At 41.4% G+C, this 27,992-nt stretch overlaps 1 protein-coding gene across 1 annotated transcript; it reads right to left on the bottom strand.

Moving 5' to 3' along the window:
* Positions 1-987: 987 nt before the first annotated feature.
* DYNC1LI2 (dynein cytoplasmic 1 light intermediate chain 2) lies at positions 988-27,893 on the bottom strand. The gene is made up of 13 exons (XM_056500606.1): positions 27,727-27,893; positions 27,013-27,086; positions 26,490-26,606; positions 20,118-20,348; positions 13,808-13,974; positions 13,377-13,470; positions 12,616-12,751; positions 12,184-12,295; positions 11,508-11,567; positions 10,736-10,777; positions 10,211-10,328; positions 9,107-9,223; positions 988-3,973 (listed from the first exon to the last, which is right to left on the bottom strand). The coding sequence occupies exons 1-13, from the start codon at positions 27,819-27,821 to the stop codon at positions 3,867-3,869; spliced, it is 1,470 nt and encodes a 489-aa protein (XP_056356581.1). The 5' UTR covers positions 27,822-27,893; the 3' UTR covers positions 988-3,866.
* Positions 27,894-27,992: the final 99 nt, after the last annotated feature.

Genomic DNA, 27,992 nt, shown 5'->3' with positions numbered 1-27,992 from the left:
ATTTTTTTTCTTTAACTTGGGGACGTTTTGCTTTGAAAAAAAAAATTACACTTGAAAAGCAGCAAAGTAAATTGTAAGAGTTACAAGAAGTTCTTCCACTTCCATCTATTGTCACCATCTTTCCATAGTCACTCAACTTCACCTCATCTGAAGATGAAGTCTTCACCTGGTTTTCTCCAAAACTAATATAATTCTCTTCATATACTTTAAAAGTATTTTCTAAAGCCCATCTTAAAAGGCTAAAATTGATTCTTCACATTAATGAGATAATGAAAACATTATGGCAATTCTAAAATGATAATTGTTTCATGGTCTCATAAGGATTCCCTTCTGGAGAAATTATACTCCAGAAAGCCAAAGCTTAGCTTATTTACATTTCAGAGGCAGGGTGACTCAACAAACATTCATACCTAGAGTTTCAATCTCTGTGCAGGGGAACAGAGACATCCAGTTGATATGAAAGGAAATAATGAAAACAAACAGCAGAACCCTAATTAAATGCCCACTCCTTCTGTGCCTACTGGGAAGCTCTTCTTACACCCACCCAAGGGAGAACACTTGGCTATTGGCAGAGAAGAGGAATTTTCAACACTCCAGCAATTCACTCCCTAAACTTCCCATAGCCTGGATCTGAATCCTGCTAATTCAGGACTAGTGCTGTGCTTGGGAACACATTCCACAAAATACATCTGAAGCTGCTGAAGCACACAGCTCCCCAGCCCCATGAATTGCATTATTTTGTACCAAAGCAGCTGTGCTGTGAGCTGCCACAAGCACAGCTCTGCTGCACTGGCACAGGACACAGCTCTCAGCTCCAGAGAATTGGCACTGGCAGAGGCTGGGCCAAGCCCCTGCCTGGAAGCTGTCACTTACCCAGGAACACAAGTCACAGCCAACCTGCTCCTCCTGCTCACAGAGCTCACCCACACCCTGCTCCCACACAAACAGCTCCAGGAGGACATCTCCCAGACAGAAGCACAGCAGAAAGCAGTCTGGATTCATGTTTATTGAAGCCAGTAATTAAAGACGTCCTCGTTTTGCCAGCACTAGAAAGCAAGGTTCCACATGACTGCATACTGCACCTGGTTAAAGCCATACAACTGGACTAAGGTTTGTTTCATACATTTGCAGTCCTAATTGTAAGTTGGAAGAAAAACCAATAAACTTAGTATACAGGACAGTGAACTTTCATTTACAGCATGTATATTGTTAAGTTCACGATGTACAGAGCAGTCACTTTCAACGTAGTTAAATTAAATAAAATACGAAATTCTGTTCAGTTTAAACAGATTTTTTTAAAATGCCAATAAAAAAAGTGCAAACTTAAAATCAAGCAGCATAACCACAGCATTTTTATGGAGGGCCAATCTTTAAAGTTTTCTATTTGCTTCAAGTTGAATGCTTTCATTTTTTGTTTTCTTAGTTTAAACATGAACAGTAGATGCAGTCACTATAATGCATATAAATATAGGCATATAATAGTTTAAACAGTCTACCATACAAGAGTATCTGCAAATAAAATGAAGTTTCACTTGAAAATGTAAAGGCTGTTTGCATTTGGCCTTTGGTTCCAATGCTTGAAGACACCAGAATAACAACTGTGCAGCTCACCAAAGCCAGCAGACTTTGGCACCCACAGAATGCTACATTACTTACACCTCTTCAGTAAACTAGGAGCATTCACTTGCAATTAGAAACTGGAACTTTGTCCCTGTTTTGTCTTTCTGCAAAGCTGGTAAGTTATCACACAGTAACAGTTTTGATCAATTTTAGTATACTCAACATTTTTATACATCTGGAAAATACTTCAGTTGTAAGTTTTAGCCATATTGCTAGAAAAGTGCTTATCAGGTTAGATGACAAAAAAGGTAGTTTCAGGCTGAGGTTTTCAAACTATGCCATTACAGTCACACACTTCAGTTTTCCTGTCTGATTTTTGATAGTTTAGTCTCCAGTCTCACTTCTCAGTGTCAGGAGGACAGTGTATAATTTATTCTGGTGTGGTAACTTGCAACTGGCACCCGTTACACCAGGAAGTGCAGCCACATCACCATCAGCCAGCCACAGTCTTAGTCTAACTGTTATCTAGACAACTGTATAACTTCAGGTCATACCATTTCTTAAAAAAGTAAAAAAAAAAAAAAAAAAATTAAAAAAAATAGAGTATTTTCAACAAAAAAAAAACCTGGCACAAGTAACATACTCATGCTAATGTTTGTCAAAGAGGCAAGTAAATACTCTTAGCTTTCTAGATGTCTAGATAGGCTTGCACGAACAGCCTCTTGCTGTAACATAGGAGTTGAGATTAACACCCAGCACTGTGTTAGTGGTCAGTCTAATTCTGTATATTTAAGTAACAATATATATTAGGGAAGTTATATCCAGACATCAGATTTAGTACAACAAGTTCATATCAATAAAAAGTAAACTCTGTATAATTCAAATTGTGGTTTTTCCCTTCAGCGTTAAGAGCACAGAATATGCTTGGTATTTTTAATTTCTGGTAGTGTGTCCATGTAAAACAAGCATCCTGTGTATAAAATCAAAGTGCCATTTCAGTAACCACTGCAGTTGTGTTTGTTTGTACAGAATGAGGGTTTATGTGACCATGGACAGGGCTCCCTTAGAGCAACAGGGACAACCACAACCCATCTTTCCAAATGAAATGCTACATGAAAGAACACACAAAACAAGTTCTTCACAATGTCTGTCGTGTACACATTCATACTTTTTAGGTTACTTTCGGGATTGGAGTTGGCTGCACCTGCAGCAGATGTGGTTGGAACTAGGGCCTTGAAAGTTTTTTTTAAAAACCTCCATAGGTGTAAGGCAGGAATCCATTTTAGCTTGGTAGCTAATATTTAGTTACAAAAAAAGTAAGAAAGAAAAATACTGAGAGTGTTCTGTAGCACATTTCATTATGGGAACATGATCCATCACCCAACATTCTTCATAGGCCAGCCTCTTGGCATAAAAAAGGCAGAAGCTATCAGAAAACAGGATTTAAAATTAAATACAAATTGCCAAAATACTGTTTTTCAAATAAAACCAAACAGTGACTGTTTGTACTACAGTGCACAATAAGTTCAAGCACCTTCTAAAGACACATCACATACTGTGCCAGGCACTTGGAGCTAAACAAGTTTAGTTTCTCCCTTTGTCAGCTACACCAGAAAGGGCATCCACACTCTTAAGACTTCTTTAAAAACTAAAACGAGATTTATAACAAGAATAAATTCCCATGGTTCTTAGTGTTTGGCCTGGAATTCTCCAATGTAAAGTAGTCTTTTAAAAACAGTGACTATTTACCCCCTGTGAAACACAGGATTTGACAACATTGCTCCTCTCCAGTCAATCCAACATTCTGGTTTCTCGCTGTCCCAAATCAGTTTCCCCTTTTAGGGCTCCATTCCCCACCTGGGCTTCCTTCCCCCAGTTAATGCTGTTCCACCACCACTACTCCAAGCATATAATGCATTGCAAACATACAAGTAGCCAATTCCAGTAACTCTGAAAGAGGGTTTCAGTTCTCTTTCTTGCCTCCCGTGCAGTCAGTAGTACTTTTAAGAGAATTCTCCATTTTGCTTCTCTGTGTTCTTCACAACAGGAAATGCAGCTGCACCTGCTTTACCTCCAAACAAAAAGAATTGCCCTATATAAACTCTAAATGGTTATCTTATACAGAGGGATTTTATATGCAAACTTCCTGAATGTGCACTTTTTACTGGGACAAGGCAATGATGTAGTAAGTTCACTTCCCCTGCCCCGTGAAAACTGATAGCATCTGCCATAGCAGAAAATTCCTGGTCTTATCAGATCACTATACATAGTTATTTGGTCATTTACACTTGCATTGTTCTGCCTTATCAAGCCTCATTCTCTGTTGGAGGAGAGTTTGTTGTTACCATGGAGTCAGGCTTGCGGGTGATCCTGTCCAGCTCCTCCTGAGCGTTTGCCAAAACTGTCTTTTGTCCTGGAGAGAAAAAGGACACAAAGCAATCGAGTCTCAATGAAATGTTATAACCAAGAAGCACAAGTGTTCAATAAATCACCTTTAGATGACAGTATGTTATTTATTTCTCATTATTTTGCCACCTTCCCAAGGCCACAGAGCCTGGCACAATACAGGGTATTCTTTGTGTAAAACCTGATACTCAGGTTTGATTCACTTTAAAGAGATGAAATGCTGAACTACAAAGTAGCAAAAAGCACACCACCACCAGTGGAATGTTTATAGCAATTAACATTTAAAAATAACCATATTTAGAATTTTCCATAAAAATCAACCATATACAATTCTATTGTTAGCATTGATAGCAAGAACTTTATTTAAAACCAGCTTTTAAGAACAAGGTAGCATAGGACACCTGCTTAAAAAAAAAAAAAAATCCCATTTATTGGGTCGCACTTGTATTCACTGCATTTGAGTATAAAACAACTAACAGGAAGAACTCTCATATCTGCAGCCAATGCTTCCCTTAAAAAGGGGACAGGAATTGGATATTCATGTAATATCTCCAAGCAGTCATTTCAAAGGACTTCTTCAATTGGAACCAGACACACTGAAGTACTTCATGGAAAGGCATATCTAACATTTCTATATTAGATTCAAAACTTTTAAAAAATTCCCTAACTGAACCATCAGCTTACTTCAGTGTTTCTGAAAATTAAAAACCCACAGACAAATTCATCACCAAAATTGGAACAATATATCCTAATGCACGGAGCATACAAGCATTTAAGATTAAAAAGCTATATTTTTAGACAAAAAGTAGATTATATAACCATGTACAGCTTCCTTACATAGCCAAAGAATTTAACAAGCATCTGTTTTCCAGCTCAAATGTGTGTGAAATATTAGGTGGATTTTTTCCAGGGTACATGCTGAAAACATTAAGAAGGCAAGATTTGACTCTTAGAGATTCAAGTGTTTTTTTCCGAAGTATGAAGACATAACCAAGTTAAAAGGTTACCTTTAATCACTAGGCAGGTTTTAGACCTAAGCACCAGTCATAAGCCACTGCACTCTATACAGCATCTACTCAAAGCAGGAGTATTCAAGCAAAATTTAGGAATTAGTACATAATTTAAAATACTAAACATTTCACATGCAGACTAATGGCACCTGGGAGTTAAAAAAGCTTAAACTCTAAAGCAATAAAGGCCACACAAAATCCTCGCTTAAACAAGAGAAGATCTAAAGAAAAACTGGTTTTTATGCTAGATGAACTGGCTCCTTAGGGCTCCAAGATAACCCCAAGCAGTGTCCTACAAATACATGTGGACAGGAAAAACTCTCCCAGTGCAGGGGAACACACTCCCCTTTACCACCATGGGAAGCACCTTTCAAAACAGAAGAAATACAAGGAGCTATTTTTAAGAAAATAAGTATCCCCTCAATTATGAATGACACTTGCTTTCAGTTTCCCTACAAATTTGTCAAGGAGTGATGGCTTCCTTCAGTGAGATGTGTTCTGGACAATTACATGCCCCCAGTTCTGTGCAATTAACTCCCCTTGCTACATCAGGCTGAGAGCAGTGAATCTGAGTTCTTTATCCTCTAGGAATAGAGAAGGGAAGGCAGCCTTAGAATTCACAAGAATCTTCCTGTGAATATAAATGAAATAACTGTGTGAAGTTCAGATGTAGCAAAATAATCCACCACAGAAATAACCAATTGACGTTTTTTGAAATATCATGGTCTAGATATCAAAGAGAGCCCAGAAACAAAGGCAAACAAGAAGCACTGCACTGCAGGAAAGATGGACACAACACTTCCCAGAGGAGAGATTTCTCTCAGGTAAGATTTGTCACAGCAGAAACCAATCCATCAATAAGGCTGATTGAGACCCACAATGTCGCTCTCATCCTGGGACAGAATCTCAATGTTTCAACCTCAGGCTATTCCCAGCTATGAGAGAAACAGATGGTCTCTTTAAAGCCAAATACTTTTGTCATCAATCTTCTGAAAACGTTGGGCTCTTTAAACAGTTTAGACATTTAAAATGCCTACAAAGATAATTTTAGCACATTTACTCGCACAGAGGATGCTGCTGGAAATAATGCTTTCTCCAAGATGTTCTGCTCAACTCTTCCACAAAGGAACAGGTCATCTCTTCTGTTCTCACCAGCACCAGGTCCCTCACAAACCCAACAAGAGCTTTTCAGAGAGCAGCATGAGCAGCCCATACCTTCTCAGCACAGTTTAATCTTACACTGGTTCATGTAAGGTGTGAGCACAGCAGGTGACAAGAACAGGCACCTTCTCATGTGAGTGAAAGCCAGCTGCTCTGTTCCCAAAGTCAGGAAAGGAATGGGAGCTGCCAACTCCATGCAGCCAAGAAAAGGCAACCTTGAGATCATTCAGGAGATGCACTTAAACCCAAGAAAGAGAACTGCTGCAGCAGGCACTACAATGAGGCACATCTGCAGAGCTGAGTACAATATTCTGATCATTCGTGTTCAGGACAAGAATAAACCAATGAGGGGAACTAATGAAGAAACTAGTGGGGAAAACAGAGCTCAACCTCTAGCAGGAGACTAGAAGAGAACTTGTCTAATTTAGGCTATCAAAATCAAGGAAGTTAAGGAAAGATGTATGATTGCTGTCTCTACATGTTTCAGGAGAGAAATTATCTATTCTAATTAGAAGTTTATGCTGACACAAGGAAAAAAAAAGCAAAAAAAACTTGCTATTTTCGAAAAGTCCTGGAAGGCACAGAATATTCTAGAAGACTGAAAGAGAAAAGGGTACTGCCCATTACAGACTAGTTCAGCAGTTTTTCCAGAAATTGCAGCTATGTTTTAGGTGCTTAGAGCAGCCTACCAGCACAACAACCAACAGGGTCTGTCCTGACAAGTTCTGCCAAGCCACCCACATTTCTATGAAAGGATAACAGGTCCTGTGGAGAAGGGAGAAGTGGTGGATATCACATCTCACATCACTTTCACAGAAATAAACTTTAAAAAAAAAGCCTTGATATTTCAGAGAAAATCAATGGATTTTAATTCATAAAATTAACCCATTAGTTATCCATAGCAATGGTCAGTACTTTTATTCAGCAATCTACCCTGTTCAGCTGTTGAAGAGAGCAGATACATAGGTAAGTGTGCCTGAAGAGCCAACAAAGGATTTGGAAAGACAGGACTGGAGGAAAAAGTTATTTACATCAATTACCAAAGCAATGCATGATGATAAAATGGAAAACAATGATTAAGCAAACACACAAACTTTTGAGACATGGAGGGAATTTGACACATACTAGAAACCCTCCTACCAGGAGGCAGAAAATACATTAAACTGGCTGAATTTTTATAGAAAATCCTGCTCAGTGTCATAGAGAAGAAAATAGCCCCATGTCCCCCTGAGAGATGTGAACACAACATATGTGTAGCACAGGTCAGCTCACCCCTTCTCAGGGCAGGCAGAGCCTTGTCTGCCACCCCGAGCTGTTCCCGAGCACAAAAGCAAACAGGGTGAGCAGAGTGCCAGGGGTACAGAACTGTCAGAGCCAAACAACACAGCCTGCACACAGATCTGTTCTTGCAGGCCACACACAAGTCAAAGGGGAACAGCTTTCAAACCCCAACACTTCTGCAAACACAAAGGGGCTACACTGAGCTCCACTGCCTCTCAAGACCAAGAGTACTGGGATTGAGAAACACTGGGCAAGAGGCTTCCTGGAGAGGTGACATTCCAGCTTTTATTTCTGCATTTGTTTGCTTTTTAATCACTAGCCAGGTACTCTCTAACTGACTTTGCTTCAGATAAAAAGCATGGATGAAATAACACCTAACAGTATCTCTAGCTCCATTTCTATTAAAAGTTACATTGACCTTTTGGTGAGTAAAACGTAAGGTGGAATTTGATGAAGCAGGGGACACTTTTCAGTGTTTAACTGAACGGGGCATTCTGGTTTATGAAAGAATTAGTTCAATGTTTTTATAACATGGAAGCAATATTATCATGGAAATAATTTATAATACAAATCCCTTTTGTTGTTATCTTCATAATATATAAATTTAATAAAGACAAATTTACAGAATTCATCACACTGAAATAAAATATACAAAAAACCACACCTGACTTGCTGTAAGTCCAATCCTAGTCATTTTTGAGCTTTCAGAACATAAAGTGTCACATATAAACCTTCCCAGTTAAAAAGAAACTAAAAAATACCCAGACTACAACTGCCTTGGCTCTCTGACTGACAGAACCATCAGTGTGGGTGGCAGCAGATATTTCTCATTTCCAGTTCAGAATCTCTGGGCCTTACCTTCCCCACTCACCATGAGAAACTGTGGGTTTGGCATCACCATTAATGCCCACAAGATCGCACAAGGTTGGGATCAGAAGCAGCATATCTAGCAATAATTTAATAGTGAAAGAATTCTGGAAGGAAAGCTCCAGAACATTCAGTGTGATGGGAATGCCAGCATTGAACACAAACAGCCAAAGAATCAAAGCAGTAAATTGCATCTGTCAGGTGGACAATGCATTCTGCACCACCAAGGTCTGGGTAGGTAACAACCACTGACAAGTTTCTTTCATTTTCACTGGCCTGCTGCATTATTTCTCAGCAAGGATCTCCCACACTGCAGTTATAGCACTCACAGCACTCATCTGTCAGTGTTATCAGCTGTGTTGGATCACAATAAAATACTAAATAATTAATTGAGGAAACAACTTCTAGCTGTCACAAGCAGTAGTTCACTTCAGCTCAGACTCTGGGGAGATTTCAATAGTTTCACTGCTAACTCCACTCCAAGCCCAGAAAGCTGCATCTCCTTTGCAACACCGAAGCATCAGGAAAAGAAAGGAAGGAATTCTGAAGGTGAAAAAGAAATCAGCACTTTCAGCATAGGATCAAGACCCAAATGGCACTGAAATCCCAGCAGGGCAACTTTACTCGAAGAATGAAGTTATACCAGGCTTAACAGAAGCCCTAGAGTTGTGAAGTTGCAGTAGTTTAGCTCTTCTTTTAGAGACATTTTGGTACCGTCATCTGTCAAGGTCTGTCACTTTCTGAGCAGTGTAAGAGACACAACCATGGACCAAGGAGCCAAACAAATTATTAAAAACAAGCTGCAATAACCAGTCCAATACCTGATTTCTTGGCTGTACTTTGCACTCCTCCAGCACCAGGACTTCCAGGAGAGCCAGTCTTTTTGCTCAAGAGACTGTTAAAGAAACTAGCCAAGACACCTTCACTTGCAGCATTATCTGAAGAAAAAAAAACAAATACAGATCACACAGAACACGTAGAGCTGGTAAATTACAACTTATTTTCACACACATACAAATCTCTTGCTATTTAAGGAAATAAACCTCAGCTCTAAGACTGTCCTTGTTCAGTTTGAATACCCCAGTCCTTTGCATACCTTGGTCTAGGCAGAGATGGCTGAACGCATATTCTAATGCATATATTTGCTTTTCTAGAGCGATGGGGGTGTAATGAAATTTTAATCTAAATATTTGTATGTTTTAAAGTATTAAATTAATGTAAAAGCCAAGAGCAAGATTATTAAGTACAGTCATGAAATTCAAAGACTGGTAAGCCCATTAACAACCTGCACAGATGATCTAGTGCAGCCTTTCATGTCATACTGCTCTTAACAAATCAAAACTTGGTGATTCAGCAATGAGACAGCACCCAGGGCATTTTACCCTCTGGAAGTGAGGCATGGTCCTGCAATGCACAACAAAAAACAACACTGGCCCTGCAGACCTTCTTAATACCCAGAGGGGAAAGAAACCCCTCAATACCATGGAGCTGCATCTCAGAGAAAGATCTCATTTCCAAGTGACTCCATCTGCTACAGCAAATGACATTTCAGAGAGGATTTCGTGGAACAGGGTTCACTATGGATTTCAGAATAAGTGATATGAAGTGATATAAAATATTTGTAGTTTAGAGCAGTCTTCACCCTAATAATCCAACTGATGCATGATAAATGTATTGAGGCAATTTAAGGAAATTAGGATGCATTTGAGTTCTGTCTGACTGCTTGGCAGTAACAGAACTCTATTTCAACTCGTATAAACGACCAGAAAATAATAAAAAAAATCAATCCAAAGTTATGTCATAAATGCATTTCTCTTATTAAACTAACTATACCATTAGTGAATAAATCTCCAAATCTTGCTACAGAAGAGGATTGACTTTAAGAGAAATAACACGTGATAGAACAGTAAAATGCTCATTCATACTTTTAATATTTGGATCTGGTTTCTTAACTGATGTGATTGGTGAGGCACTGGGTACATTGGCGGGACCAGCTCTGCCTTGAGTTCTTGGGGATCCTGCAGGGCCTCGTGCAGGAGATTCCTTAAAAAGTCCAAATCACACAAATCAGAACTTCAAAGGATTAGTTACACAAAGCAAGTTTAACATCACATACTTTTTCAGCCTTTCTATTGGCACTATAGTGATGCACACTGCAGAAAGAAAACAAAAAAGCACCCAAAACATCAGTTATTTTGGGGATGAGCCTGTACTACAGGAAAGGCTGAATCACTGCAGGAAATTTTCAGTTCAATAATCCAATGTTTCCACAACGAATTAATAAGCAGCACTTTAAAATATTGCCTCATTATTTATTTTCTTTCCGCAGTTTGGAGAGATTATGTAGGTTACGTTTAAATATAAAAAATGCACCTCTGCAGGTTAGAATCATCCCCTTTTCCCTTGAGGGAAACAAAATACCTCCTACTCTTTTCCTTGGATCTACTTACTGATGCTCTTGTAGGCGTTGCTGGCTGTTTGGCAAGGAATGACTGCAAAAACAACATATTAAGCATATTAAATATATTTCAAAAATACAGAGGAATAAAATACATTGAAGCTGAGTAACCATAAATGTATTTGATCTTTTTCCTGATATTTACAGGACTCCGGTTTGATATTTCCAGACTTCCCCACTCTAGCCTCTAGAGGACTGACTGCAAGGAGTAAATAAGCTCTGGGCCTTTGGACTGGACACAGCCAGTCCAGAACTCAAAGCTAGAACCACACACAGCCCAGTCTGTAACCTCCAGGACATTTACAATCACCTGGATAGGGAAGTATTATTATATTTTTTAACTATAGAGTAATAAAGATCATAACAAGTTACAACATAGCCAACCAAATTTGACACACTAAAGTTTTCCAAGCCTCTGGCTATAAGGAACTGCAATACTCAGATGTTAGGTTTTAAAAGTATTTATACAACTTTGTTGTATTCTGTGGTGAAATAAAAAGTATTTTCTTCCTCTTCTCCTTTGACATGTAAATTCTTTCTGTTCTTAGCATATCTTCCCTTCAACTTGCCAAGATAAATGACCATATTTCCTACTTGCATTTGTTAGAATAAAGTCTTACTTCACAATTACATCTTAATTTTCAAAGCTGAGAAACAGCTACCTGGTGATTTAAATGAGAATGAAAAACTAAAGGCAATAACAAGGTAGAAATTAAAGTGAAATCTTACATAGTAAGGACTTATTTTCATTTTACCATTCTTACCTGCTGCTTCATAAGAAATACTTGCTCATCTTCTGCTGCCAGCTCTTTGTCATGGACTAACTGTTGAACAAAACATTTTGTTGTTATAATTAAAAACTGAAATTACCATAACTGGTTTTTATACTTTGGTGATCAAAAGGAATAGAGAGGCAAATCTTTAAGACTATTGTGAATAGGATTTTTTTTAACTGTTCTTTCACATTTAAAATAATAGTAACATTAAAGAAGTTGCCATTAAAAAATACTGTAAAATAAAAAATATTGGAGCATCCAGAGATGCCAGTCTGTGAGCACTGTCCTATAGATGAGCACTTGATAAGTAGATTCCTCTTTTAAAGTTTGGATATTGATCTCATCAGCATCTCTTCAAAGACCTGAGATGTCCTACAAGAGAATTCTTCATTTTCTAGGTGTGTTTCTGCTCCACAAATGCAAAAATGGTAAATGTAAAATAGCTATTCCTGGACCGCCCTTCATTAAATAAGGGGAATAGTTTCTGGGTTTGCTTGCAGCATTTTAAATAACTAATAAATGAAAGCTTGATGTTTCACATATTTAGATTTTTTAAAAAAGTTACATTTATATTTGGAGTTCTTCAAGGTTAGCAGTCCTTAGTAGCCATTCAAGTAAACTCTACTTATTTGTTGGGGTACAGAAAGAAATAACCCCTTTTTACCTTTCTTACAGGAGGTTTTACAATGAAGTCCTCATATGCATCTTCTGGTTTTACTGTAGTGAAGTTTTCATGTAAAATGGCAATTTTTTTTTCATTGTCCCAACCAGCAGGTCTGTAAAAAAGAATAAAGCTTTGCCTTTTCTGCAACTTCTACAGAGACCATTTATTTACTGCTCTCTACTTAAATAAGGCAATTTTTTTACAGATCACCTCTATTTCTCAGCTAAATTCCAAGGATACAAAAACTGGAATGGTATAGTCTGAGTTGAGTAAAAGGCACTTAAGTTGGTGTTTAAATTTGGGATTCCACAAGACTTGCACAGTAAGCTTTTGAACAACAAACCACTGCATTTATTTTTATATCCATGTTGCATGCAGAACAGCGCTTAATAAACCCCCTCTGACACTGAGCTGATTGTCCCAGTGACTCACATAAAAACTGCATCCTTCTCTACCACTAAGGCAGGCGTGGTAAACTGGAAACCGTAGGTTTTATGTACAATGTACTTATACAACAGGTCAAGGTTCTTCTCCTCCTTAACTGATGTATAAATCAAGGCAGCCCCATCTGGGTTTCTAGTTAAGGAAAATTAGGTAAGATACAGTTTCTAAATTATAACAAGAATTTCAAAACAGGAGTTAATAGATTTATAGCTACTAGATGGAGCTTTGAGCAGTAGTAGTTCAAGGCAAAACTGGAGACATTTGGTATCCAGGGGTGGAGGAGGTATAAGAGAGCAAGGCTTATAGCACTTTTCTTTGACATACACAGAAGTTATCCATCCTCCCAGGCTTACATGGTAATTGTATCCTACTTCACTTGGAAAAAGTCAAAAACTTAATACACAGATGAGATCTCAGGCTTACATGGAAATTGTAAATTCTGAGGGGAAAACCAAGAAAGAACGCCTCACAAAATGTAAGACCAATCTTTTGTAAAGAAACAAAAGGTCTAAATCCTATGCACAATTTAAAACTATAAAATATTTCATACATCTGTCATTTTCAAAAAAACAAATGCTACACCTACCTACTTAAAGTTAGGTATGTGTAGCACATACCCTAACCAATAACTAAATACCAAGCAATCTTGCAGAGCAATTTCTTGGATTAATATTATGTGCAATTCAACATGAAAACATTTCTTCTTGCTTCCAGATTAGAGGCAATCTCCTCAGCACAGCAAAGGATACACTGTAAGCAGAATCTTCGGATGTGTGACTGAATGAAGTCAAAGTGTTCTTCCCTGTAGTCGTGCTCCTTCTCCAAGACACTCACTGCATCACACTGGGAAAGGCAGGAAAAGAAACCAGAAAAACCCAGCCAATTAATCCCAGCACATCTTAAAACACCTTCCTTAATCTTACACACTCCCATCACATTTACTCTGAGTCTCTGGTTCTAAAATAGCACTGATAAATGAAACGCTAAATAATTAACATATAATTGATAAAGTTGTTACTATTCCATAAAAGTAAAAATTGATGTTGATGGCAGAAGCTCACTTGCAAAACAAATCCCTCCACTGTTAATCCAGAATTCATTTGGCATGTCTGTAGAAAGCATGCCTTTAAGAGAGAAGTACTGAAAGCCTTGCTAGCAGCAAAGAGAAGCAGAGACTCACTTTTGTGCACACCACGAGCACAGGAATGCCCAGGTTGTGAGTCAGCACGTTGTCTCCGAGGGGCAGGGAAACATGTTCATCCTCCTGGCCTGATGAGGGGCCTCTCCTCTGAGGTGATCCTTGGTAGCCTTCTTCAGGTTCTACATACTCCTGAAACTCCTTTATAACTATTAAAAGAGAGAGATTCTTAGGCTACAACAAAGGAGCTAGTTCTTTTTAAACCATAATTAATATACAACTAACTAGAAATCTCAAGGGCTTTTTTCTATGAGAACTGAATGCAAGTCAAGCCTTGTTGCCCTTTCTAACATCAGGACACTCCTCCATCAAAACTTACAGGAAGCTAAATCAAGTGGGGTCTGGAGCCATTATAAATAATCACAATTCTCTGCAAGAACCACAGTATGTACAAATGTGTATTCCTGAACATTTCATTATAGGGCAGTTGAAAACAGAAAACATAAATGTGGTTTAGCAAAACAGCCTATACCCTGCAATTTGTACCTATTGTAGAAGAAAGCATGAAAGCTGAAAATGTAAATGTACACAGAAAACACTAACCTGAAACAGCCACTTTTTCTTACAAAGAATTGCTTTTGTTCCTATTCCTCTACATTTCTTTTGCAGGCATTCAATGCTAGAAATATAAAACCTATAGAAATATAAAACCTGCAAAAACACAGACTCAAGGGCATCTGCAGGCTACCTGAAGAGACTCGGTTTTATTCTGGAAAACTACAGCAGGGTCCAGGGAAAACTTGATGGTTTTCATGTTTTCAGTATTTTAACTTGATGGCAACAGTGAGTGCTCCAATAATCGTGAATACAATCCAATACTGAAGCACCTAAGGAATAGTATTAAGGCCATTTTGGAAATGCACCGTGAGTTCCACACATGCTTTATGAAATCTGAGCTGCTATCTACACTTTAATGTCTTTTATTCAAGACCAAAGCCACAGACCAGCTAAATCTGTGTCCTGGCTGTGGCTGCTCCAGGCACACTGCCCCGAGGCCCAGGGCTCTCCTCCTCCTCACTCAGCCATGAGGAACCCTCATGGAAAGAGCCAAACAAACTGCATGGTCTGCTCCCACAAAGGTTCCTTTATTTTAGAAGCAGTGGTGGCAGAGTGACTGTAGGGACAGTAAGGAAAACTGGGAAAAGCCACCAGTGCCCAGCCCAGCCAGAGAGACTGCTCAGAATACCCTCCGTGTGCCAGGGAAGGAACTGCAATGCACTGCAGGCCTCCTGAGCTTTAGCAAGTGGTAAAACCTCAAGGAAGTTTCTTATACAAACCTTGCAAAAAAAGTTCATGGTACCTTTTCAAAACAGGAACCATTCCTGCAATAGTATGGGTGCATGAAAGGAAGAACAAATCAGAAAACTCTTCTGTTTAAAGCTGCACAATCTACAATGTTTAGCTGAAACATAAAATTGTGTGATTCTTGTGGAAGAGAGCTTCATTCCTGAGAAAAGCCTAAAAACCTCAAGCTTAACATAGACCATAAGACTTCCAATCACCCATTCAATATATGCCAGAGTGCAAGGAAATACAAAAAAAATGAAAATGAAATGCAGCTGCTTTTAACATGGGGAGGCAGTGCCTTCTTGTGGAGAGGACACAGCAGTGCTCCAAAGGACTGTTTCTTAGTCAGCAACAGCAAATCAAAACTCCATCATACATTCTGCACATTCCACGTGTTCATTATCTCACCAAAAGCATTTAACTAGAAAAGGAGTTTTTTGAAGTACCTCTTCACTTTATTAGCTTTCCCATTACTATTTACTATTGAGGCCAAGTGTACTACAGCAGTTTAAAGAACACCATCTGCATCTCCCACAATGGTCCAGATGAGCCTCTCTGACTTAATCACACAGAAAAGACTATTTGACAATACAGCTCTCAATTTACCACAGTATTATAATCAGACAAGATTCCTTTCCTGAGCTTTGTTCATATCAAAGCAAAATAATCTTTCCTTTGCTGAGATACTTGGTAGCATAAACCCCTTCATGTTAGAGGAAAAAAGGCCTCTTCTGAAAACAGTAACACTCAACAACTGAGAAAACACAAGATGCTCTAAGAATTTTAAAAATGTAAATAAGAGCAAATGTGACATAGAAATTTCAGAAGTCTGACAGCTTCATCCTCATGAATTTCTGCTGAATGGGAATGAAGGGCACAATCCCAGAGAGCCACAACTCCCATCTCCCCCTCTCTCCAGCATAGCACCAAGGCCACACCTCACACACAGAGGGAGAAAACCCTTGGGTGTGGAGCTGAGCTCTTGTGGATTTCCAGGGATGCACCTGGCCTGGCATGGATCCCTGCCAGACAGGGAGCAATGGGACACAACACTGGGGCCAACAGGGGCAGCTCTGAACAAAGAACTGCTGAGTTACAGGAGGTACCAGCCAGAGAGAGAACCTCTGACCACAGCACCTGAGCATACAGACACCACCTTAACCCAGGAACACGTCTTCCACTCAACCCCCATCCCTTCAGAATTGAGTCCTGTTAAATCCAAGTGAACCTGAACCCCAGGCACTGTGAGATGTCCTGAAGAACAAACTGCACTCTCACAAGGTAATAAAGCAGCTCACTGCAGTTAAAACTTTTCCTTGACATGCAGCAATTTTATGCTTTTTCTTACCTCCCATAGATATGTCTCTTTTGAGCTCCACTCTCAGGCTTTTAATGGATATAAAGTTGTGTACCAGCTCATAAAATCTTTTATTTTTCCTTTTTTTCTAGTGAGCTATGAATACTATCTCCTCCACACAGTTCTAATTGAGGAACCATCTTATATATAGTAGGGAAAACAACTCTTTTCTTTATTAAGAAGTAGCAGAAATTACTTTGGTTTAAGGTTTTTCAACAGGAAATACCCATAAGATGATGCACATAAAATAGGAAGCCATGAAAACAACAGTTCCTCTGGAAATCTGTAACATTCTGCCACCCATCACTAAGGTTGAGTACTCAGCATGGCCTGTAATGTTAAAAGAATTCTCAACTGGTTGTGATGTGCCATTAAAATCACACCTCTGCTACAGTGTGCTGATTTATCTACCAAACTTATGGCTTATGGATCTTTAGAGTTTTGCACTGAACACAGCAAATGAAAGCCAGGTTCCAGCAAACTGTTTTGTTCCTGTTGGTCACGGCAGGCACTGCAAGGTAACTCCACCAAAAACTGCTGCATCACTCAGGACATGCATTGACTGCAAGCACCACTGAGACAGCAATGAACAATTATTAGGTTTGGTTATTCCAGCAACAGTAACATGCTCAGGCTTGGAGTGCTCTTGAACTGCAATGTGGAAATGCAGCCAAATGATACAACTTAAGGGATAAACCCCAAAGGCCCTGAACAGCAGAATTAGAAAAATGAAGAATATTTTTCTGAGACAATCATTCCATATTTACACTCTTTAAAGTTTCACAATCACTTTTAGCTTCTTTGTGCCCCATCTTTATTGATCATTAAAAATGTTAGTCTTGTGAAAAGAATTCCTAGACAAAAGATACCTGGATAAACTAATTTTTTTTCATCTTTTAACTTAAGAAATCTTTCAGCTCTGTATTAGACAAAAAAAGCAAAAAGGTAGACAATCTGAAATTAATTCAGCTTGAATGGGACAGTACACAATTTGCAAAAAAATGTTATTGTGTTTCAATTCTTTATCTTCAAACACCCCAGAGGTCATTGGTGGAATTGCCATTTTGCCAGTATACCTCTTTTCTGCAGTTCTTGACTCCTGACAGCCACCTTATCTGCTCTGCTGTTTTAAACAGGAAGGTAACATTCACATCCCTGAAATAATTATTCAAATATGTGTTATTTAAATGATTTATCCCAATTAAGCCTGAATTAAATGGTCACATTAGCCAAGCTCTTAGCAAAGAACCCCCAGAGCAGCCCAGTGATGAGAATGAGTGGAGGCAGGCAATGCTCTGGATACATTCCCAAGAAGGCAGCCTGCTGCTTCCATGCGTGTCCTACTGCCCATTCTGGAAGCTCTTTAACTCCAAAGGGAAGTTTCTCACCCAGCCAGGCAAGCCAAGAGTCAGAATCTCAAGCAGCAAACACAGGAGCAAGGGCTGGGTGCAGGAAGGCCTCCCAAACCCTGCCAGCAGAAACAAGCTGTCCAAAGTCCTCCTGCACTGACAGGAGTGAGCCAAAAAAGGCATCTCTGGAAACTCTTAGGACCTTAGCAATGGAGGAGGAACAACCTTGCAGCACTTCCAGTGGATGCAGTGGGGCAGGACTGGGCAGTGTTTCCCCAGGCTGAGTGACAGCCAGGGAAAGCACTGTGCACATTCAGCTTGGGATGGAAGAGCAGGAGTGAGGGAATACTCTGCAGGAAGTCAGGAAACACATCCATCCACATGGTTTTGTGCTGCAGGGAGCTTCAATTCAGCACATCCCACCACTCTGCACTCCATTTCTCTTTCAACTTCCCTCATGTGCACTTTATTACCCTGTTTTTACATACTTGGGCTGCTGCAACCCAGTGATTTTCATTTTTTAAGGCAGCCTACCCCAGGAGGCACAGGCAGCAGGATTTCAGTGAGGACAACTTTGCTGTGTAGCTTTAGGATGGGCAGTAGTCCCAAGGCAGTCACCAGGCACAGGTGCTCTACCCTGCCCAGTGCCTTACCCTGACACAGTTACAATGGGCCTTTCCTCAGCATGGGCTGCTAGGAGAATTACAGGCATGGTGGCCAAAGTTCTGAGCACAGAGCTGGCCCTAGGGACAGTCTGCAAGAAGCCAGAGATGTGTGCAGGTGACACAAGGGTCCTGCACAGGGCCTGAGAACAGGAAATGGAAATTTGAAGACATCAGGGCCCTGTGTGCCACAGCTGAGCCAGGGGATGGTACCAGAGCCAGGCACAGGGGAACTCAGCCCCTCTCCCAGCTCTGCCTTCCCTTGACTCCAGGAGAGCTCAGAACAAACCAGGAATTTCTGTGGTACTTTAATTTAGAATTCACTAAGACATCACTATTGGAAAGCCTTCTAAGTTCCTCAGACAGGGCACCCGAGCTTTGCCACAGCTCCTTTACAGAATGCACTCTGAAGGGAAGGCTGAAAAGCTTCTCTTTTCGAAAGGAAAATTTAAGTGCACAAACTCCCCCTTTATTTGGATTGCCATAACATTTGCTGTATCTCAGAAACGTGCAAATGGGAATTTTTTATACTAGAATTGCCTTTCCATTTCCCATTCCCAAAAAATCTCTGACAAACATAAAACCCCTCAATCATTTTCCCCTAAAAACTCTCATACTTTACTTCTTGTCTAAATGTAACCTGATGATCAAATCTGGGTGGTTTCAATCATTAAGTTTAAACTCCAGCTGGTATGCTGTAGGCACAAAGCTTCTGGGAACTTATTATTTAATATTCAGAAAGGATTATCAGCTATACAAATACACCTGAGTGCTCATAGGTCAAACACATCACACTGCTCCCTAAAGGTAGCTCAGGAAACTACCAGACCATATTTGCAAGCATTCCACACTCCAGCACAGAGAAGCACCACCCTGGAGCAAAAGCAGCAACCACAAAGGATCAGTCTGAATCTACTTCATCTGAAAGGACTGGAAGTTGCTAAGGTCTTTTCCACTAAAGGAATTTATTTTGGAGTAATTCAATAAGAAAACAGAAAAAAAAAAATCTCAATAAACATTCAACACTACTTTAGAAAAGCAGCTGCAGAGTCCAATACTGCAACAATGACTGCCTGCCAGCACTAGATTCTTTCCTGCCATGGATATGCTAGGAAAGAAGGTTAATTTATACAACATTCCTTAAGTCACAGGGTAGGAATGGCTGTAGTGAGACACAATTAGCTGCACCAGGTTCACAGCCTGAGCCACCAGAAAAACAAGGGCAGAGAGACCTTCTGTAAGACAAGTACAATATGGGAATGGGAGCTGGCTGAGATATCATAGCAGAGCAGACAGCTCACTTCATCACTGAATTTTGTCACTGTCTTTTAAAGAGTGAACCTGCCATTTTATTGAGGTTTTTTTTTTCTAAATTTCCCTTTTAAAAAAGCAAATTATCAAAATCTCATTATTGCCCAGGATCTAGACAGTAATTCACCTGATGTTTTATCAGCACAGCAAAACTGGAAGTGTTGCTTTAAAGCCTAACACAGTCCATTTGAATTAGAGTTGCAATCACAACTTAAGAGTAATTTTTATGCAACCCACTCTCAAAACACTGACCCAAAGAAATCCATCAAAACTTGTGAGAGCTAATTAAAAAACCAACAGTAATGTATGGATGCACAAAGACTTACACTTCTGCTCCATGTGCCTCATCTCTTCTGGAGGAATTTTCATCTTATCAATGTGTTCTTGCAAGACACTGGCCCATTTCTGTAAAGACTCCATAACAGTCCAAGGTCTAGACATATCTGCAACAAAGACCACGATGGTGTCTTGCAGGGATTCAGCAGAAACTGCAAACTTCAGCAGCCCTTTGTGGTACAAGTCTCCATCCAGGATCCAGACGTTGCAGCGAGTGTGATCTGAAAGGAAAAGGCACAGTTGGAACCCAGTAGAACAAAGCAGAGCTTGCTTTGCCAGGCTGGGAGTGACCAGGGGAGAGAATCAGTGCTCAGTGGAAGGAGCAGGCCCAGCTACCAGCACACTTTGCCAGACTGTTTATAGGACAGGTTCTTATGTAAATACCTATATTAGTCAGAAATGTTTTCATTTCTGGGTTCAGCACATTTTCCTTTAAAAAAATAATTTCTGTTCTTAAGCTTTTACTCAGGACAGCTGTCAGGACAGTTTTTAATTGCTGCATAACAGTCCTGCATTAGAAACAGGCACAGTGAACCCAGAACACAGGGGATGTGTAAGCAGGCCCAAAGGGTGGCCCTGCCCCAGCCCAGCAGGGGATGAACACTGCCCTTGGTGTCTCCCAGACACATAAGCTGGTTTCACACACTTGAGACACCTCCCAGCAGAAATAAGCTGCAAACAAGATACCAGCAATAAGCAGCTTATGTTTCTAGCATAGGAGTGGGAGGAGCAAAAACAGGATGAACTTCCCACCTTCCCAACAAGGTTGTGCCACCTACTCTTAATTCACACTGACAGTAGCAGTTCCTTCTGTGGGCTCCTGACAGAATGAGCACTGGAGAAACGACCTGGTATGGCACCTCTTGTTTCTCCCACAAGTGTTTTTGATAGTGGCTGGATACTTTATTGGAATGCAAGGCAGAGTAGAGGGGATCAGCTGGGTCAGACCACTGGCATTTTACCCCAAAACTGAACTCTTGGCAAGGGTATAAGAACTGAAAAAGAAGTTTCCTCCAGAAATGACGTATCAGGTACCACGGAGAGAGAAAGACAGAAAGAAAGACATTATCCTCAGAACACCCTGCTGAAGAGGAGCAACTCCATTGTTTCTATCTTCTAGAGTCTTCCTAGTACCTCTCCCTAAGCATTCCCTATTTTACTACAGCTATCCAGAGGGAACAGCGAGTCTCTCTTGCACTACATACACAATATGTGACTTCTGAAACACAGATCTGCAAACCAGCCACAGCAGAACCCAGATTTATAAAGCAGCTACTGAGCTTCATAATTACTCTGCCTCACTTCTGTGTACTTCTGTGTCCTGAATCTTTCAGCTTTGCAAAATAAATCCAGTTACTATGGCTATCATAACTTTATTCTAGGAAGGGATCCACCCCTCCTGACTCCAGAAAAAGGCAAAAGCTTGGCTAAGAAATATGGAAGAAGAAAAGATGAGAGATATATACATCCTACCTGTTTAATCAGTCCTTGGACAAATTCACCGAGCAGCCCAGTTTCAGACACCTCATCAAGGTGCTGTATGTAGGCAGTCTACATTTAGCATTTTCTTATGAGTTCTCTTAGGCTGTCCTAAGACATTCCAACATCAGCCATCACACAACCAGGCCAACAGCCACACTGAGAACTTACAGCTCCTCTCCCTGCCAGATGCACCCCTCAATTCCCTCTCCTGGCATAACAGGGAATCCTACAGCACTGCAGGTCTGAATCTAAAGCTCCCAAAGGCCTCTGAGGTCAGAGGGAAGGTTTAGGAAAAGTCTGGAAAAACAGAGAGCAAGGTAGGACCAAGTGTGAAGACATTTACATGTTTGCTATTACACAACAGTAAATGAAACATCTTGCAGGACTTTCTGCATTCTAGAAACATCCTGTGTACATGCCCTAAAGCAGCAGTCTCCCAGTAAATAAAAACCCCGTGAGCTTTCTATGAGCTAAAGGTTATTAATAGACAGGGACTGTGTATGTACAACTGTCTCCTTGGAGCATGAATGAAGTCTTGAAAACCTAATGCAAATCTATGCATAGTTTATGCAAGTTTACAGCTCTCCTCAGCACTGATAGATTATCCTGTGGGGAATACTCTGCAGAAAATACTTTCACACCTTGGCAAGTAACAAAAATTAATAATATCCAAATTCACTGCTTCTAAGTCAGGTTTTAAAGCCAATATCTAAGGTTAAAATTGTTTTGTTTGCTATGCACCTTTGCTCCCCTTGAAGATTTAAGTTTTGCTTAGCATGTGGAATGCAGACTGGAAGTAGAATACAGGTGGAACTGGAATGCAGCTGGAACTACCACTCAAAATCAATCTCCTAGGAAGCCTGGAAGCACCCACATTAAAATGTACTTTAGCAAAAAAAAAAAAAAATATAACACTGTATGAAAAGGAAAGGTTTTGCTCCTTTCTAACAAGACAGAGAAATGTCTTGTGATATGCAGTTGCTGAAACATAAAATACACTTAAAAGTACAGCACTGGGTGCTCACAATTTGGCAAGGACTTGATTGTAAATTCAGCTTTGTCAGCACCACATCAAGCTCCTACTTAGTCATGAATGTTAACTGAGCCCTTCTTACTGGCCATGACACAACATACAAAAACAGAGCAAACAATTACTAGATCCTGTTGGAAAAGCAGGGGCTACTTATTACAGGCTGTTACAAAAGCTGCTAAAATTACATCTCTAAATCCTGTCAATATGCCTTTATCCCTTTAGCCCTGAAAAAGATTTTCCAGCTTTGATGAATTTTATTGCACATGGTTGATTCTGTGAACTGCAACTACATCTGCATCTATTCAAAAGATATCAGTGGCAATTAGACACCCCTTGCTCAAGTTGTGAAGAGAAGCAAAAAAGGAGAAAACTTACAGGACAACAACTTTAAAGATGCTAACCAAAAAAAAAAACAAAAAAAAAACAAAAAAACAAAACAAAACAAAACAAAACAAAAAAAAAAAAAAAAAAAAAAAAAAACAAAAAAAAAAAAAAAAAAACAAAAAAAAAAAAAAAAAAAAAAAACAAACAAAAAAAACAAAAAAAACAATTTTCCCATTAGAAACCAGTGCAGCAGCAAGACTTGGCTCAATCTGGAACAACCAGTTCAGCTGGAATATGCATAAGATATGGCTGAGGCCAGTCCAAACCTGAGGCAAAACCCAAGACTGCTTGATTTTGTTACAAGTAAGAATGCAACTCCAGAATGGCTCTTCTTCCCTGCACACTGGGCACAGCTGAGGTGCATCTGCAGTCTGGGCAGGTCAGAAATGTCCCTGAGGTGCTTGTAGCTCCAGCTGACACACAGCTCAGAGCAGGCTATGCAGTCTGGCTCCCTGTTCTGCTCTACATCCCCGCTGTAACTCTGCCCCAGCCCTGCAAGAGCCTCTGAAAGCTGCTCTGGAAACACAGATCCTTTAGGAAAATTATGCACAGCTTCTCTTCTACCTCCTACAAATTCAGATTCTCAATCCTCAAAAGCAGACTAACCAGTAGAGACAAAGAACATCTGTCCATCATAAAGACAGGCAAAAAATTGAAACTTGCCACACTCCCTGAGAAAGTCCACTAATGGAGGACTCTGTGGCCTGAGCTCCAAGGTCAGAAAATATTCCAAGCTAAGTTTGCAGGCAGTGCTATAAATGCTCTCATCCAGATGAACTATGGTATCATGTATGCAAGAGCAGCCTAATGCTCCAAGGATAATGCAGCTGAGGATTTAGGAGAATCCTCTCTCTCCCAGGACTGCTTCTCAGTCTCTTCAAACCTTTTCTTGAGCAAATTCCTTAGCCTAGGCAGCACTTGGGATAGTGATAAAATATACCTTTAAAATAAAAAGATATCTTTTTCCTAGGAAAGAGACTTTTCAGACAGAGATTCAGTAGCAGTGACCCAGAGTCCTGAGGACCAAAGCCCACATGTCCCACTGAGCAGTGACACCTGGCACAGCTGGAGCAGCTGGACACAGCTGCACATAGTGCCCATGTGCATCCAGCTGCCAAGAAACCAGCAGGGGACAGGGAAAACCACACAGTCCGTGGGCACCTCTGGGAGCCACAGGGGGCCTGCAAGACAGAAATGCTTCCTAGGCATTTGTTAAACTGCCTACAAACTGAAAAGAACAATTTCATTGCTGAGCTGATCTTTAGGAAAAAAGTAACTGTAAACTAAGATTGCATCCAGCAATCCAGAAAAATTCTACTCTAGATGTAGGAGCAGCCAGGTTCAAACATCCCTTGAAGAGGAAGGGGGACAGGAGGCCACAGCACAGGAAACAACACAGATTTTCCTTAAGGTTTCCAAGGGGAAGTGGGAAGTAGATAATGAATGACTCAGCACTATGAGGGAAATACTTCTCCTGGACAGAGTAAACTCATCTGAAATAAAGAAGAATAAGACAAAGAGAGCAAATAAATCTTCTATCACCCAGGAAAGAAGCTGAGATCATCTCACTCCACTGCAGAGTTTCAGTCACCAGTGCTGATCTGGCACATCTGGAAATCCTTGTGATCTCGTCTTGGCTAGGTTGGAGTCTAATAAAAAGCAGAGACCCTAAGTATCACTCATCTGCTTCTGAGCTCCTGAATGCCTACCCTGAGCTTCTTTATGGCTTCTAGAATTGTGGGTTAATTATAAAGGTTTTGTTTCCCAATCTGTATATGAGCATACAGTCATCTGAAGCACACAGAGAGTTTAAAAACCAAATCCAAACCTGTCCTAGAGAAGAAAGAATGTTATCTCTGCCTGCTGGGAGGTCCTGACCCACTTTGCTATTTATTTTGCTTGTGGATGACACTAATGAGACAGAAAGGAAAAAGGCATGTATTATTAGCTCCTAACACACCCATTAGAGGATGCATGAAGACCTGAATTGGCCAGCTGAGCCTGTAGTCAGTCAAAAAGATCTCTTTTTTTCCTGCTAGGCTGCCTGAGCTCTTATGACAGGCCTCTCCTAATCACTTCAAATACTTATCACTTTCAGCCATTCAGGAACAGCCCCAAAATTTCCAGTGTAGGGATATATTTGAGGTTTGATAGATAACACCAGGAAAAATAGCACAGCAAACATTCTTCTGCTTGTAATAGCATCTCCTTTGAAGCTGCAAGAGGCCTGATGACACAGGCTGTCTGAGCCCTCCTAATCACTGGGGCTTTCCCCCCCTGAAGTGTTTAGTGCAGAACTAAAGCAGATTGTGCAAAAGCACGGTGTGGAAAAGCACTTACACCCAGAACCTGAAGAAGCCAAGAATGGCTCAGCACTTACAGTTACAGCCCAAAAGATTTTTAGCAACTGCAAGGAGGCTCCTGGAAGATATGGCAATGTACTCATCCTTTCATTGTGCCTAACTTAGTATCCAAAGGCAGCTTCTTGCCATGTGAGTGCAGGCCCAATCTCCATAACAACCAGTCACATATGGCACTTAATCACTCCTGCAAGCCTTCAGTGCATCTCCAGTTTCAAAATACCATTATAGGATCTTCCTAGCCTGCTTGTTCGCTGGAACAGGGATGAACCAGCACCACTACTTCCCTCTACTGAGCTTGGAAGAAGTCATGAATAGGACGACTTACATTCCCCATTTTTAAAGATAAACCAACCCAAGGAGGTTGCCCAGAATGAGAATAGCAGAGGCAGATTTAGGAGCAAAGATAACAAACTCACTCCCCATCTCTTCCTGTCCCCAACCTTCCCAAAAATATGAGTAATCTGATCATGAGGGCTGTTTTTATATGGTCTCTTGACATAATCTCCCTCCATACAGTAGAGTCAAAAGATCAGCAGCAGCAGCAACAAAAAGACAAGGGGTACAGAGATCAGCTCCAACTTGAGAAAAGGAGACACTAATTCTGACTTTAAGTTCTGCTCTTCACTCAGTCAATTAAACATAACATCTCTTATAGCTAACCAAAATTCCACACACAGCCCCTACGAGAAACACCAAAGCCCGTGCCCGGAAACCCATGCTGAGCATGAAATTCTCATGGATGCATCCCTCCCTTTCTCTAGTCACAAAGTAACCACAGCAATGCCACTGCAGCTGCTACAAAGTCACCATCAGCAAAGGGATAGGAGGGATAGAGAGGGATTTTAGTAGTGCCAGGATCTCTCCTAGATGCCCAAAGCTGCCCTGCCCAGGCACAAGTCAGGTTGTCAGAGCGGGAGGAGGGAGAACAGACACTGACTGTGAAACCTTTCCCTGCACAGAAATGGACACAGCTCCAAAACTCCCAGCACCACGTTGAACCAGCTACTGGGGCGTAGCCCAGAACACATTCATCAAACCACAATTATTAAAATAGCATGGCAGCTACTTAACGAAAGAGATTGCATTTGAAACGCACTTACCATCTCTGTCTTCATCGTGAATATTCAGATACAAGTATTCCAGTCCTCTTCCTTTCTTGCCATGCTCTGCTCCCTGTATTTTAGCCATAAGTGTGGTTTTGCCTGAACCATCATCACCTGCCAGTAAGTTTGTAGAGGAAAAAAGACACCTTCAAAATTACATTCAATTTCATAGAAAAGATCTTCTCACAACTTGCTTAATTAATGAGAAGCATCCTTGTACACTTCTGAATCACAGTTATTTGCTGTTCTCCTTCAAGTATTTCAGCTAAATCCAATGGCTTATACCAGAACAATAAGAATGAAGAACTGTCTTATTCTCTATTATTACTTAATATAATAGTGGAAATCAAAGGCAAAGTACATCTACCAGCACGAAAACAAGACCTCAGATCAAATTACATAACCCAATTGTAACGAACCCATGTGTCAGTTTGCTCCAATCGGTGTTCGAAATACACTTTGTTTCTACAAATAAAAAAAGCAACAAACCAACACCCAACTGTTTGCGTGTGTTACTTACCAAAAACGAGAATATTCTTGCCCGATGGCAATTTAGATCTGGACCGTGTGGAGACTTCGCTGAGGATGGAGGACCTGGGGAAGCAGCAGAGCGGCGCGTTATCCCGCGGCACGGAGCTGTGACAGCACCATGAGCTCAGCACATCCGCACCCAGAGCCCGGCACATGCGGGCTGTGTACGGGCAGGGCTGCGGGCACAGCCCAGGCCGGCTGCACTGGGAACCACCGCGAGCATCCCACCGTCCAGAGCGCTTGCATCATCTCCAAACCACAGGCAGGAACATCTAAAGTTCTCCTCCCTGCTAAGAGGCCACAATACTACAGAACATTACTTTTCAACTAACTCTCATCGCAATCGATTGCGGTATTCGATACACGCCTTTCTACCACTATAGGTATTTTTTTAGAGCGTTCTTTAGAAATAAAAGCAGGAAAACTACGAGATCGCCTCTGCCGGAGCCAGCCCCCCTGATGTCCCGCAGAGCCGCGGGCCCGGGCCCCTCTGCCCCACGCTGCTTTATCCCCGCTCTCCCGTCCCTGCACCCGCGGGGTTCCCGTCATGCAGCCCCGGGCACCCAGCGCTGCTCCCGGCTCCGTCGCCGCCCGCGGGGCCCGAGCGCGGCCCCGACCCGGCCGAGGGCCCGCGCTCCTCTGCAGCCCGGCGGAGACAGGGCTCGCCCCGCCGTGCAGGCCCCGGGCGGCCGCGGGCGCTCACCAGAGGTTCTGCCCCTCGTCCTCCTCGCCGGGCAGCTCGGCCCCGCCGGGCCCGTCCGGCCCCAGCAGCTTCTTCTCCGCCAGCACCGGCGCCATCTTGGAGCCGCCGCCACAAAGAGTGACCTCACCGGGCCGCGAGGACCCCGCCCCGCCCCGCCCGCCCGCGCGCGCCGCCGGCCCCGCCGGCCCCTCCGCCCCGCGGCCGCCCCGCCGGCCCCGCGCGCGCCGCGCCCGCCCCGCGATCAGGCGGTGCCCGGGCAGCCCCGG

The sequence above is a fragment of the Oenanthe melanoleuca genome, chromosome 11 (assembly GCF_029582105.1).
Source record: "Oenanthe melanoleuca isolate GR-GAL-2019-014 chromosome 11, OMel1.0, whole genome shotgun sequence".
In the NCBI taxonomy this organism is placed as follows: domain Eukaryota; kingdom Metazoa; phylum Chordata; class Aves; order Passeriformes; family Muscicapidae; genus Oenanthe; species Oenanthe melanoleuca.
This window is presented reverse-complemented; position numbering and strand designations above follow the sequence as displayed.

Coding starts and splice junctions, on each gene's coding strand:
- DYNC1LI2 (XM_056500606.1), bottom strand. CDS start 27,821: ATGGCGCCGGTGCTGGCGGAGAAGAAGCTGCTGGGGCCGGACGGGCCC. Junction 27,087..27,726: donor GACGAGGGGCAGAACCTCTG/GTGAGCGCCCGC, acceptor CTGCTTCCCCAG/GTCCTCCATCCTCAGCGAAG. Junction 10,329..10,735: donor CAACGCCTACAAGAGCATCA/GTAAGTAGATCC, acceptor GGACTTTTTAAG/GAATCTCCTGCACGAGGCCC.